The 13,864-nt window shown below is 53.4% G+C and overlaps 1 protein-coding gene across 2 annotated transcripts in view; it reads left to right on the forward strand.

Annotated features, from left to right (window-relative positions):
- The window catches only part of PLXND1 (plexin D1), a 66,737-nt gene that overhangs the window by 19,302 nt on the left and 33,571 nt on the right, over positions 1-13,864 (forward strand). The window contains exons 4-14 of one of the 2 annotated variants that reach the window (XM_059480042.1): positions 877-977; positions 1,635-1,764; positions 2,282-2,456; positions 3,897-4,005; positions 4,867-4,969; positions 6,861-6,968; positions 8,720-8,809; positions 9,627-9,720; positions 12,281-12,444; positions 13,205-13,356; positions 13,464-13,563. In XM_059480042.1, coding sequence (XP_059336025.1) covers positions 877-977; positions 1,635-1,764; positions 2,282-2,456; positions 3,897-4,005; positions 4,867-4,969; positions 6,861-6,968; positions 8,720-8,809; positions 9,627-9,720; positions 12,281-12,444; positions 13,205-13,356; positions 13,464-13,563 — 1,326 coding nt within the window. The remainder of the gene's footprint in view (positions 1-876; positions 978-1,634; positions 1,765-2,281; positions 2,457-3,896; positions 4,006-4,866; positions 4,970-6,860; positions 6,969-8,719; positions 8,810-9,626; positions 9,721-12,280; positions 12,445-13,204; positions 13,357-13,463; positions 13,564-13,864) is intronic. The other variant, XM_059480043.1, reaches the window with a different exon arrangement.

Here is a 13,864-nt window from a genome sequence, read left to right on the forward strand (position 1 = left end):
TCATTCCTGTCTTGGGCCTCGCAGCTCCGGGCTTGGACAGGCTCTGGGGGCCCCCAGTGGGCAGCAGGTGGCTTCTTGGGCTCATCCCCATGCCAGGTGGCCGTGGCACAGCTGCAGCTTCCAAGCCGTGCCAGGGCTTGCTCCTGGCATGCTGGGTGCCCGTGCTCCAGGGCAGGGGTGTCTCAGCTGAGGCGCTGGTGTCCTGTGTCCAGCTGCTCGTGGCCGTGCGGCTGCGTCCAGCCGGGCGGGGGTCCCGTGGGGCTGTGCTGCCTTTGGCAGCACTGTGCTGCTGTTGTGGGGCTGTGCTGCATTTGGAGCCCTGTGCTGCTGTTGTGGGGCTGTGCTGCGTTTGGAGCCCTGTGCTGCTGTTGTGGGGCTGTGCTGCATTTGGAGCACTGTGCTGTTGCTGTGGGGCTGTGCTGTATTTGGCAGCACTGTGCTGTTGCTGTGGGGCTGTGCCGCGTTTGGAGCCCTGTGCTGTTGCTGTGGGGCTGTGCTGCATTTGGAGCCCTGTGCTGTTGCTGTGGGGCTGTGCCGCCTTTGGCAGCACTGTGCTGTTGTTGTGGGGCTGTGCCGCGTTTGGAGCACTGTGCTGTTGCTGTGGGGCTGTGCCGCGTTTGGAGCCCTGTGCTGTTGCTGTGGGGCTGTGCTGCATTTGGAGCCCTGTGCTGTTGTTGTGGGGCTGTGCTGTATTTGGGAGCGCTGTGCTGTTGTTGTGGGGCTGTGCCGCCTTTGGCAGCACTGTGCTGTTGCTGTGGGGCTGTGCTGTATTTGGGAGCGCTGTGCTGTTGCTGTGGGGCTGTGCTGCATTTGGCAGCACTGTGCTGTTGCTGTGGGGCTGTGCCGCGTTTGGAGCACTGTGCTGTTGTTGTGCAGATGACCCGGGTGAAGGTGGCTGCCTGCAGCCAGTACTCGACGTGCGTGGAGTGCCTGGCCGCTGCTGACGCCTACTGCGGGTGGTGCACCATGGAGACCAGGTAGGACCCGCCCCGCCGTGCCCAGGTGTGCTTGGCGTGCCCTTGCCCTCAGCCCTGCAGGAGTTTGTGGTGCCTTCTGCCTTTCCCCACAGTCACGGTACCAGCAGTCCTTACAAAATACGTGCTGTTAGAAAGTACTGTGTCTGGCCCAAAGGGTTGGGATGTTCTTCAGAGCCCAGGTTTCACCATAGCTGCATTGTCATGCCACAGGCACCTGCCGATGCAAAGACTCTCTTGTGGGTGTCAAACCGTGGGACTGGGAGAACCCACCCCCTGTGAAAGTCCATTTGCCCCTGCAGATCTCATCATCTATCAGTAGAAGATAATCACATGCAAAAGGGAATATTCAAAATTAGATTCCACATTTGCAAACTGAATATGTCAGACAACATGTCATCCTCTCCTCCTGAGTTTGGGTTCAGCCTGGCCTTTTCCTGCCTTCCTCAATCCTGCTGCTCCACTGGTGCTGTGGGAGTACACATTGTTATCATGGCAAGCAGACACTTAAACCATAGCAGCAAATGTTAAGGCTTAGGCTGCATGGATGAAGGAGAAACATACAGACGCAAGATTTTCTCTTCTCTCCCAAGGAATTCAACGTTTTTATCACCTGTTTTAAAACTCGTCAACCGCGAGCTGTTCCTCTGTTCGTTGCAGGTGTTCTCTGCAGCATGAGTGCACAGACTTCACAGGGGCCAACTTCTGGGTGAGCGTGAGTGAAGGAGTGCAGCAGTGCCCTTCCATGACCATCCTGGAGCCTGAGATCAGCATTGACAAAGAGAACCCGGTGCGTTTGCAGCCAGTTCCCAATCAATCCCCTGCAGGGCCCGTGGAGCCGCAGCCTGCTCTGCCCACCCCTGCTCGTGCCGTGGAGCAGCACGGCTCCTGCGTGTGGCCAGGGGATGCTGAGCTCTGCTGCATGCTGCTGCATCGGGGTGACCTGCTGCACCCCGAGCCTGAGCCAGCTGCGTGCCAAGCCTGCAGGGAAACAGCACCCAGAGCTGAGCCTGCAGGGAAAAACCACCCAGAGCTGCTGCTCCAAACACACAGGGCAGGGTCGCGAAATTTGAAACACAGTCAGCTGCAGACAGCTGAGTCAACTCATTTCCTGGTTTTGTATTGCTGCTATTTAAAAGTATTTTAATTATATTTTAAAGGTTTTTTATAAAAATATTATTTGTTTCAAGACAGACCCTGTCTGTGGGCTTGTTTTGGAGTTGCCTACCTCTGAAAAGCTTCTAAAATGTTGACAATTTCTAAATATAATTTTCTGTGATAATAGATGACTTTTTTGTCTAATGTAGGCCCTGATAATACAAATAAATGGAACTATCCCGAACTTGAATGGAACAGATATTTCATGTGACTATGGAAACAACATCCGCACGGTAGCCAGAGTCGCTGGGGATTATGTAAACCAATTTATTTATTGCAGTTTGCTTTCACGTGAGAAATATCCAGCATTTCCTGATGACCAAGGTATGCAAAAACAAACAAGATGGGTTCCTTCTAACAACTTTTGTGGACTTTATTTATTTTTTTTTTAGGCTTTATTTATTTTTTCAGTTGTATGTGCAGTTAAGACATACAGGGAAGAAAAGCCCGAAGCTGTGTCTGTTTTACAGGGCATATGACTCTGAAGTGTAGGAGTTCCACCATCTTTACATGAATTGATAGTATTTCAAATCTATTAATTTTTGTTTTAAACATCAGAATTTAAATGCCAGTTCACGTACTTATTTTTATCTGGTTTGAGCTTCTGCTTTAGATTTAGTATGTACTAAGCCAAAAATGTTCTAGCCCTGGTCAAATAATATAGGTTTTTTAATTGATATTTTCAATTGCTTTGTTCGATTTCCCTCCAAAACACACGCTGCCTTTCAGGAGAGTTCTGGAGGAAGAGCAAGTGGGTACCTAAAGGAGCTCAGGAACTCTTAGCCCCATTTTTCAGTCCAAAGCCAGCCAGAGGTGTCCGGTGTCCCCTGTTTGCCAAAGGGGGATGCCTGTCGAGCTCCACGGAGCAGCCTCCAGAGGGGATGAGGCTGAAGCCAGCTGAGCTGCTGGCTGAGCTGACCAGGTCTGAATGGCCACTTAGGGATGCTGTCAGCCCCTCTCTGTGCCTTGGAGAAGTTTGATGCTTTATTCCAGACTTGAGTGCTTGTAAAGTTCTCATCCTTCAAGCCTGGAGTGAATGTGTTGTTGAAGATGGCTGACTTGAGTGAGGGGAGAATTAGCTAGTCCTTTTGAAAATTCCACTTTGTAGAGCTGCATTGCTTTCCTCCCAAATTATCCAAAGAATGGGAGATCTTTAACTGCTCTGTATTGTTGGTTTCAGCAATGTCCAAATGAATTTCTGGAATCCAGTGCGCTGATTTATTGTCTGTATTCTGAAAGAGGCATTGTTTCTTCTCTCTGGTGCTTATATGGCAAAATTGCAATGAAAAAAAAAATAGGCAATTCTGGGGGGAGGGAAGGTAGTATGGTGTGTTGAGCAGCCAAAAAAGGGATTTCCCCTCTCTGCAGGTTTGTTGGCACAGGGAAAGTGAGCGGGATTTTAAAACATGATAACCAACATGTTTTAATTACCACATTTTAAAAATTATAGTTTAGCACCAACTGTATGTGAAGACAATAATTAAGTCTGCTAATTAACACTTGCATAACATGCTGGAATTTTGTGCTGCAAGTCACCATGTTCTTCTTTGTGAGAGTAAAGTAAAGTGCTGATTTAGGAGGGAAGAGCTGAATTCAGAGGAGAAAGGATGGCTGGTCCAAGTTCGGACATGCAGCTCGGAGGAAGCCCTAGAGAAAACAAATCATATTTAGCCTTTGTTTTCCCAAGAGTCTCTCTTGTCTGCTGAGTGTGAGTGCGAGCAAGGGGCTGTTGCAACCCAATATTCTTTGGCTTGATTTTCTCAGACCACGTGGTCGTTGAAACTTCTCTCCGGGTCAACAACAAAAACATAATCCGGGCCAATTTCACCATCTATGATTGCAAAAGGATTGGGAACATTTACCCCACGAGAGCGTAAGTGTCCCGAGAGTGCAGGCAGGGAGGACCGTGGGCAGGTGTTGGCAGGGCGGGGGTGGCACGGGGGTGGCACTGGTGGGGCAGTTTGGGGCTGGGAGGGTGCCAGCACAGAGCTGGACGGGGGTTCCGCTGCGTGGGGCTAATGGGGGAGCTCAGCTCCTGAGAGAAGGCAGCTGGGGGCCTGGGCAGGATTTGGCAGCATCGTGGGAGATGTGCTGCCAGAGGAGGGTCCTCAAGCCATCTGGACATGTTGGGTTTCTTTTAAACATAAATGATATTTTTATATAAAGCTTGTTCTGTTAACCCTTCAGCAGCAGAGGGGGCCTCCCCAGCAATCTGTGGGCACTGGGGAGGGGAGGCTCAAGCTCTCTGGCTCCTTCCAGCCCTGGGTGGGAGCAGTCACATGCCCCCATCAGCTTGAGGGGGCTCTGGTGGCACACACCCAAACCCATCCACCTCTCAGGAGCGTAGCATCAGGACCTGACCACAGGGCTCACCAGCACTCCCATGCCTGTCTAAACAGCAGGGACAGTCTCAGTCAGGTCCAGCATGCCAGGCTCCTCAGAGAGACAGATGAGGGAAAGAGCGTTTTTTGGGGAAAAACATTTTTTGCTAAGCAGAGGAAGGTGACTCTCAGTCTGCTGTGGCCTGAGGCCGGGCAGGGATGCCTGGGGGTGATGGGCTCTGGCCACATTCCCTGCCAGCTGCCAGGGAGAGGAGAGGATAATCCAGCACTTGCCATGGGTTTCTCTAGGCACCATTAAAGGGTGAACAGTGTGGAGATGGGTTGCAGGGCTGAGGTGTGGCCCCTCTGAGCACCCTAACTCTGCTTTCTTCACCCTGCCTTTGCCATTGCAGGTGCACCAGCTGCCTCTCAGCCAGGTGGAAGTGTCACTGGTGCCCCTCTGCCTACAGCTGCGTCTCCAACCGCTCGCAGTGTGAGGATGCTCTGCGGATGGAGGTGAGCGTTGCCCCGTGCTGCTCGGCTCCCAGCCTCCTCCAGTGGCCCTGCCCTGTGCCCTGCTGGCTCCTGTCCTGTGCCAGGGCCTGGGGAGCCCTGCAGGGGCTGGCACACGCTGGCTCTTGGGGCACTGGGTGCTCTTGCTGCGCGTGCTGCTGGGCACTGCTGTGCTGCTCCTGCCAGGGACTTGGGGGTGCCAGTCCAGCAGTGACACTGGGTGACATCAGGGCTGTGGGGTCACCTGGGGACTGCCCTGGCTTGGTCCTGAATTAGCAAAGGGCTCACTTCCTTGGATCCCCTGCTCCAGAGGTACAGTTGGGCTGGAGGCTGACCTGCTTGGGCATGTTTGTTTTCTCTCTGTGCCTCCTGCTGATCTCGTGAGCAGCAGAGGTGCTCTGTAGCCCTGGAAACACGGTGCTTTCATCGTGCAGTTGGAGCTTTTGGTAAACAAACCATCGCTGGTGCAGCTGCACCTGAGCATGGCTCTGTAGGGAAAGCTGCATCCTACCGGCTCCATCCGCAGCATCTTGGACATTCTGCCTGCTTCCTCTGATCCAGATGTGAAGGATATATTCAGCCAGAAGCTCTATTTCTGGTGGCTGGTGAACAGCAGGAGAAGGGGCTACAGGATGACAAGTTAATCAGTCCTGTAAAATGTATTTCTCTGGGAAGCTGTGCCAGCTCTGGTGACATGTGAGGACTCACCAGGCCAGGGGAGGTTTTGCTTGAAATTGTAGCTGTGCTGGTTTAATTTTAACTCTTTTTATTTCCTTGGAAGAGGCTTGGGAGTGAAATTTCTCTCCAGTTGTTTGCTTTGCTGTTTTGCTTCCCTTATCACGTTCATCTCTGTTATTTAATCTCCTTGTTTAGGCAGCACCAACTATGCTTGGTTAGATAAGTGTCCTGACGGAAGTGAAATATTTTTTCCACAGTCAAACATGCACTTCCAGGTAGTTCCCTGACCCCTGCCTAGGTCTGGGGAGGGCAGGAGAGAAGTCTCTCCTTGACTGCATATCTGGTCCCAGGGATGTGTCCAGCTGCAGGGATGTGTCTGAACGGGCATCCCAGCACTGGGAGGGCAGGCTCAGCCTCTCCTTGGAGCAGCAGCAGCACTGGCATCAGTGGAGCCACAGCAGGATAACCCTTAATGCAAGCGAGAGGAAATCTTGCTTGCTGCAAATGATTCTGCATAATGGACCAAGTATTGGGTTGTCTTTTAGCCCAATGGCTCCACTGTCACAGGCATTACTCTGGATGTACCCTGGGGCCATGCACAATCTGGCTTCATTTTTGCTGTAGTTTCGCAGTGTGATTTACATCTCTTGAGAGAACAGGACGGGTTTGTCACATAGACTGGAATTCTGAGTCCGCTCCAGTGTCTGAGACATCAATTTAAAACAAGAACAAAAGTAAGGAGACAGATGACCTTTTAAAATAATTTTTCCGTTTCCTTTAAGCCTTTCACTGCAGCTGCCCTACGGCTGCAGCCCCTCATTGAAGCCCCTGAAGCTGCTCACCCCCCTGTCCGTGCACAGGCAGCCTGTGCCCTGCAGTGCTGCCATGCAGGGCAGAGGCCCTGGTGCACAGACCCTGCAGGTGCTGCCAGGAGTGAGCAGGGCACTGGGTGCAGCATGGCCCACAGGGCTGCGAGAGGCTCACACTGGTGCATCTGCCATTGCAGGAGGCAGTGCCTCCTTTCAGAGTTATTCTGGCCCTGTCACGGCCAGAGTGGCAGCTGAGGTGCAGGTACACGGTCACTGTGCACCTGGCAGTGCCCATTTCCCAGTGAAATTAATCTTATCAAGGACTTTGATGTTCCTCTTCTCTTGTTGCTGAGGATGCTCAGCATGCACCCACCTAATCCCTTTTTTTTTCTTATTTTTGTACCTAGCAGAAGAAAATTGACTGTCCTCAGATAGTACCTGCCCCTTTGGAGCCAATGCCCACGGGTGTATCTCAGAACATCATGATCTCACTGGCCAATGCAACTTTCGCTAAGGTAAATGAGTTCCTAAAGGCATTGGGAAGGTTTGGACAGGTGTTTGGGGGAAATAAAACTCCCTGTTCCCTTGTGGATGTGTGCTCCACCACAGAGCATGCCAGTGTCAGCTCTCCCAACCCCACATCCAGCCCGGCCCCAGTGCCTGTGTGAGGAACAAGGACACAGCTCTGAGTGAGGGGCAGGGAGCCCTGTCTGAGCCACAGTGTTTGAGTACAGCATGGAAGCATTGTTTAACTTCAGATTTTCAGAGCTCATTTGGCGTGAAAATGTCTTTCAGGACATCACTACAGAGCTTGTTTGATGTGAAAAAGTATTTTTGTGAAATTTTCTGACATGCTAATTCTAACAGCAAAAAGCAGGAGTGGACATCAAATGTTGCCTTTGGAGATGTGCTGCATGCCAGACAGGACCAGAGGAATTTGGGGCAAAGAGGCTGAGCACTGGGAAAGTGCTTGAGTAAGCCCTGGTGTTTGTAGAGAGCTGCCCTGAGTAATTTTGGCTCAGAACAGCAGGGCTCATGGGGCCAGGTTTGCCTTGCCCCTGCTGATGATTCCAGCATCCTGGGCAGCCAAGTGGCTCCTTGTTCTTCAGCAGAGGAGAATTCTGGAAGTGCTGGTGGAGCTGTTCTGGCGTGCTGGAGGGTGCTGTGGAGGCACCACTCCCACCGTGCCTCCTTGCCCTCAGCACAGGGCAGAGCAGACCCTCGTGCCTCTATGGGGTGGCCTCTTCCTGCACAGCTCCAGCCTCCAGGAAGGAGGCTGTGACCTCTGCAATCAGCAAAACAGGGTGAGAAATCCTTCTTCCTGTCTGGATGCTGGAGGTGGCTGAGGAGGAAGCAATAGTGCATGGAACCCACAGGAAACGGAGTCAGCAGGAAAGGGGCAGCAGGAGAGGCTCTGGCAGTGTGACTTCCTTCCATCACCTTCTGCTCATTGTCCCAGGCTGCTGGGCAGGATTTCTTCTGCTTCCCTCTCTGGAGGAACTGGCGAGTGCTGCTGAAGCTGGGAGCCCCAGAGCCGTGTGCCCAGCCCCTTTGCTGCAGCAGGGGCACCGCAGGGCATGGGGCCAGGGCTGGGGGCAGCCTGGGCAAGGTTCTGCCTGGGTGTTTGCTGAGCCAGCACTGCCTGCCAGCAGCCTGCTGCTTCCCTCCATGTCTTTTATCAGATCTGCTAGTTTTCAAAGGGTAGTTAGACCTCAGTAGTGGTATAGCATCAACTGCTTGGAGATAGGATTTTTTCCTGCAGGATGCAGGCATGGCAATAATTTGGTGCAGGATATCATCCTTGTGTTATCAGGACAACAGCACAGAATTCTGTCTTTGAACCTGTTCTTGGCTGGGTCATGTTTGAATTAGAGATTTGCTCAGTGTAGTTGTTGGGAGGAGGAAGAGGAAGGTGACTTTGAGCCCAAATCACCGACTGGTTTGGGCTGGTTTGGGGAAGGTGGCCTGGGACAATGTTGGCTCTCAGTCTGTACTACAGCAGGAGTTGCACACACCTCAGCCCAGAGGAGCTGTTGGGGTTACAAGAGCCCAGCCAGGCACATCTGGTCTGTGTGTGCTGTGGGCCAGGCACAGCACCTACTCTGCACCTTTGGTGTCAGGTACTGATTTCCTGTTTGACTTGGGCAGAGTTCAGGTGCCAGTGACAGAATCAAGGTGGGACATGGCCCCTGCTGATGGACTGACAGACAGAGAACTGCACAAAATGGTTGTTGCAGCTGTTCTGCCCTTGTCTTCCCTCTCCTAGGAGACAGCTCTGGAGTGCCATTTTGGGGCAGACGGGACGTTTGAGGCACGCTGGGTGAACTCCTCTGCCGTGGAGTGTGTGCACGTGCTGGTGAGTCCAGGGTGACCCTGCTTCCCCCAGGCTGGGGATCAGGTCTGAGGGCAGCAGGGTCTCACCCCCAGCCTCCCACGTGGCAGTGGACTCCACTTGCTCTCTTCCCTCCATCTCTCACTCCTGCGTTTGCCCCTCTGGGCTCTCTGCATGCGCTGATGCTGGCGGGGCACACACATGTCACTGGTGCTGTGTCCCAGCTCTGTGCAATGGCTTTGGCCCTCCCTGGGGCTTGGGAAAGGGCTGTTTGTTTGCCTTTCTAAATGGGAAGAGTTTAGTTCAGGCAAAAAATTTGGCCACCTTTCAGGATTGCTATTTCTGTAGCTTTTATTTTGAACAAGGAATTGGCCCGAGAAAATGCTGTGATGCTCACTGGAAAGCAGTGTGGTTGTTGGAGGGCAAACTGCACCTGCAAAATGCAGCAAACATTTGGGCTTCCACCAGTAGGAACATTGCAAGTGGAAGCTGGAGAAGAGCACTTTCCTATCACGTCACCTGTGTCACAGCCCCACACTGAGAATGTGCAGACAGTCCAGGCTGTTCGTTTTCCTGTCCATTTCTGCTAAAAATAGCAGCAACCCAGGGCTCTGTGCTCACCACGATATGCACTGTGTCCTGGTGCCCTTTACTAGGACTTCAGCAAAATTATTAAAACAGCTGTCCCACTTCTTCTGCTAAGGATAACACTCTTGTGTCTGGAGGAGCAGTGGTCAAAGAAGCCTCGCAAGAAAGGTCAATCCATGGGGGGGGTGTGTGTGTGTATGTAACCTCCTATTTGAATAAATTTCATAAGGTTTTGTTTGTTTTTTGTGCGCAGCTCCACACATCAGAGAAAAGCCATCGCTTCCCAGTGAACCTCCAGCTGAAGGACAAACCAGACAGATTTATCGACAGTCCAGAGATGATGACAGGTCTGAGTTGAAAATATTTTTATGCTTCTCTCATCTGGTTGGCTTGAGCGACTCTCAAACCTGGGCAGAGTTTATGGCTGCAGGAGAGAGACCGTGGCTCCAGTGGGCACAGTGCAGTTCCTTCTCTCAGGCACATGCAAAAAGCTCTGGTATTTACCCAGAGTCACCCCCATGAACGTGAGCCCAGAGCCCAGGCTGGCACCCACACATCCCTATTACAGCCAGCCAGAGTCGAGCCCTGCCCAGGAGTGCAGGCAGCTCAGGTCTCACCTGCCAGCGTGCACGGCTCAGCTCACCTGGTGCTCCCATTGGGGTGTGAGCTAGAGAGGAATTCCTCCCGGGGAGAGAAGGGATGGGGCAGGGTTCTTCCCTCAGCTCTCACAGGAGCATGCCATCGAGGTTCCACATGCTGTGAAAACTGAGTCCTTCTTTTTGCTTCCTCTGCTGAGAAGGAATAAAATGTGTAAGCACATTTCACCCCTGGCCTGTTCTCTGTCTCTGCAAAGAGTGGCTGGATTCCCAAAAAAGCCCTTGCTACATCAGCAAACCGAGGAAGGCCGGCAGTCAGAGCCAAAGTGAGTCAGACTCAGGCAGGGTGGGCAGGCAGGACGGGCCCAAGGGTCGGGCTCGGAGCGGGGCTGGCACAGCCACAGCGGCGTGCCCAGCGGGGCTGGCACAGCCACAGCGGCGTGCCCAGCGGGGCTGGCACAGCCACAGCAGCGTGCCCAGCGTGCCCGGCACAGCGGCGTGCCCAGCAGGGCTGGCACAGCCACAGCAGCATGCCCAGCGGGGCTGGCACAGCAGCGTGCCCACAGGTGCCCTTGCCAGGCTGTCTGGAGCAGCCCTGCCGAGCTCCTTCGCCTCTCGCCAGGGTCAGAGCTGCGGCAGAAGGGGCTGATTTATCTGAGGTGCAGAGGAGGAGGAGAGCCCAAAGAGAGCTTTCCTTTGGAGGATAGCTGTGACAGGGAGAAGGACACGAGCACCAGCGACCAGTGACCAGGAGAGAAACATTTCCCCATGGTAAACCCCTGCCAATGGAGGAGGATTATCTTGCAAAGTGAAAATACCTGGAAATACCAGCATGGACAGGCATGAGATCTGGTTTCTCTGCAGAAAGAAGAGGGCATAGTTTTGCAATACAGTGGTAACCCTGAGGAGGGGGGTGGGACATGGGGTTTTGGCTGGGTAGAAGACTCAGTTCTCTGTGTGGGTGGCGCTGGGAGCAGGAGCCACAGCAGAAAAAGCGTGGTGGAATTCCCCTCCTCCTGCATGGAGAAGGAGCTCGTTTACATAGGCCATGTTTGCATCCATCGGAATTGGCAAGAATATTTGGAGTTCCCACGGGACTGTTGTGCTGCTCTGGCTCCTCCTCGCTTTGCTCAGGCTGGTGTGAGTCACATTAGAGAGACTGCCTTGCATCAGAGATCTGCCAGACAAACATGGGCATCTTTTAAAATGTCTTTAATGAAATCACTGATGTTGTTGTTTGTTATTTCAATGCTTATTAGCTTTTATTTTACACTCTGTTTTGATAGTCCATTGAAGGAATACAAGATCTGCTATTGGTTGGAAAACCACCAGTGTAATCCCCTGGGGAGACTGCAGATGACATGGAATAAGCTTTTATTGTGGAGAATAGGAGAGACCCCCAGTACCAGTGATGTTTTGTTAGCATGATACAGGCAGTGGTGGTGCTGATGAAGTTTCATTAGCACAGCACAGCAGAGCGTTGAGGCTGAGGGACTCATTAGTTGCTCAGGAAGTGCCTTAAGATGCTTCTGTGAGCAGAAGTGCCAAATGTGTCTGTTTCTGTGCTTTATGTGCTGCTGCAAAGTCTCCTGTGGGGAAAAGGGTGTGAAAGCCATGTTTCCTGAGCATTTCTGACTGCTACCTCCATGGATACCCACACTTCAGTGGCAGAAGTCTTGAGGCTGGAGAGGAAATGTAACCCAGGGCACCAGCTAATGGAGATGTGAAGGCAGTATAAGAAAAACATATGGAAGTTGAGCTGAGCAGATCTGAAGGAAGAAGAAGTCAATGAAAGGGGTCTGCGGTCACAGGGGGAAGGAAAGAACTGTAAACACTGTACAAAGCATAAACTACCCCATTTTTTGTCAGTGTGGAAGCAATGTGATTGCTTTCCTGGCAGAATGGAGCCAGCTTTGCCAAGCAGCTTCCCATGTGGATGCTGAGAGTTGGAAACATGTAGCATTAATTGACAAAAGGTTCCAAGTTTGGGTGTTGCTTGTTTTTCAAGGGGGAGAAAAAGGAAAAGAACGTGCTAAATTATATTGTAGTGTGAACAAGCGCCCAGGCCTTCTGGGAAATCTGCAGGATGGCAGCCAAGGGCTCCCTTGTCTTGCTGTGTGCTCTGCTGATCCGCTGGATTTCAGATTTTCCTGGGATTTATGTAGCGGGCAGGTGGTGGGAGCGGGGAGGGTTGGAGTGCCTCAGGCTCAGCAAAGCTGCGAGAGCCTCAGGCCTGGAGCTCACGCTGTCTTTGTCTCTGGTGCTCAGTGGAGGTGTAGGAGCTCACGCTGTCTTTGTCTCTGGTGCTCAGTGGAGGTGTACAACTGCGCGACCGGCAGTGCCGACTGCTCCCAGTGCCTGGGCAGGGAGGACCTGGGCCACCGCTGCCTCTGGAGCGAGAGCAGCTCCAGCTGCAGGCTGCAGACCGAGCCTCCACAGGTCGCTGAGGCCTGCCCGCCTCCGGAGATTCGCAAGGTAAGACCCGCAGGCAGCACGGAGGGTGCTGGCAGTGGGGCATGGCGTGAGGTGGCAGGTGGTGCCAAGGGTGGGACAGGCTGCACTGTGCTGCCTGGAGCAGGGGAGGATCTGCGCATTGTCCCTGGCATGGGATGGGCTCCAGGCCAGCGCTGAATTATTCACTGGCTTTCTATGCTGTCAAGGACATCTTGCTAGTGACAGGATCCAGTCTTCATCATGTTAGAGGGAAAAACAACAGCAGCACAGTAATGGCCAGTCCCCTGTCCCCTCGCAGCACTGGGGTGTTGCCATGACCAATACTCTGTCCCCTCACAACAATGGGAGAAGCAGCTGTCCGGTGAAACCAGTGGTGTAGGAGTGGGTTCAAAGCTGGTCTGTGGAAGAAAGCATGTTGCTTCCCAGATGTGTTTGCAGATGAAGTGGTCCTTGACTAAACCCCACTGCCCAACACAGCAGAGAAGTGTGGTGGTTTCTCCTCCGCCAAGCCGGAGCAAGGAGACCCTGGTGTTGGGTGCACTGGGCAAGCAGGAGTGTGAGGAGTGATTCTGTCTGCTTCACAGGGCTCAGGTGGTGCTTGGACACCAGGATTGGCTCAGGGATGGAGGCCAGAAGCTCCTGGTTCTCCCCGACCCGGTCTAGTGGCAGGTGTCCCTGCCAATGGCATGAATCGTAGATGATCTTTGAGGTCTCTTCCAACCCAACCTATTGTGGGGCGCTGTGATGCTCTGACCTTGTGCCCTGCCCCTTGGTGCTGCAGATCGAGCCGCTGCGGGGGCCGCTGGAGGGGGGCACGCTGCTGACCATCCGCGGGAGGAACCTGGGCCGGCGCTTCAGCGACATCGCGGGCGCCGTGCGCGTGGGCGCCGTGCGCTGCGCCCCGCTGCCACACAGATACGTCGTGTCTGAGACGTGAGTGGGGGAGCCGGGGAGGGAGCACGGCCCCTGCATGTCCCTGGGCCAGGCAGAGCCAGCTGCTGCTGCCCTTCACCGCTGCCATCCGCCTCCTCCATCCACAGAGTGGTGTGCGAGACCGGAGAGGCTGCGGAGGCATTCTCGGACGTGGTCACGGTCAACGTGAGCCGGGAGGGGAGGTCCAGGGAGCGCTACTCCTACGTGGTGAGTGTTCCTATGGTGATTCCTGTGCCCCTTAAAGTGGTGTGCAGCTCCCTATGCCTCCCCCAGCTGGCTGAGAAATAGGATCTACAACTACATCTTGGGGTCCTTAAGGAGCTGCTGAGGTGTCACCTCACCTGTGGTTACCTGTGTGGGGTGTGGCAGGGCCACAGCAGGATGCTGGCAGCACAGCCACGCTCCCAGACTCAGCTCCTGCAGGGCTCTGTAGCATTCCAGCTCTATTGGCAATTCTCCTGCTATGAAAAGGAGCTCAGTTTTCTTCTACCTCTTTTGCTGAAGTGTT

This window comes from Ammospiza nelsoni, chromosome 11 (assembly GCF_027579445.1).
Source record: "Ammospiza nelsoni isolate bAmmNel1 chromosome 11, bAmmNel1.pri, whole genome shotgun sequence".
In the NCBI taxonomy this organism is placed as follows: domain Eukaryota; kingdom Metazoa; phylum Chordata; class Aves; order Passeriformes; family Passerellidae; genus Ammospiza; species Ammospiza nelsoni.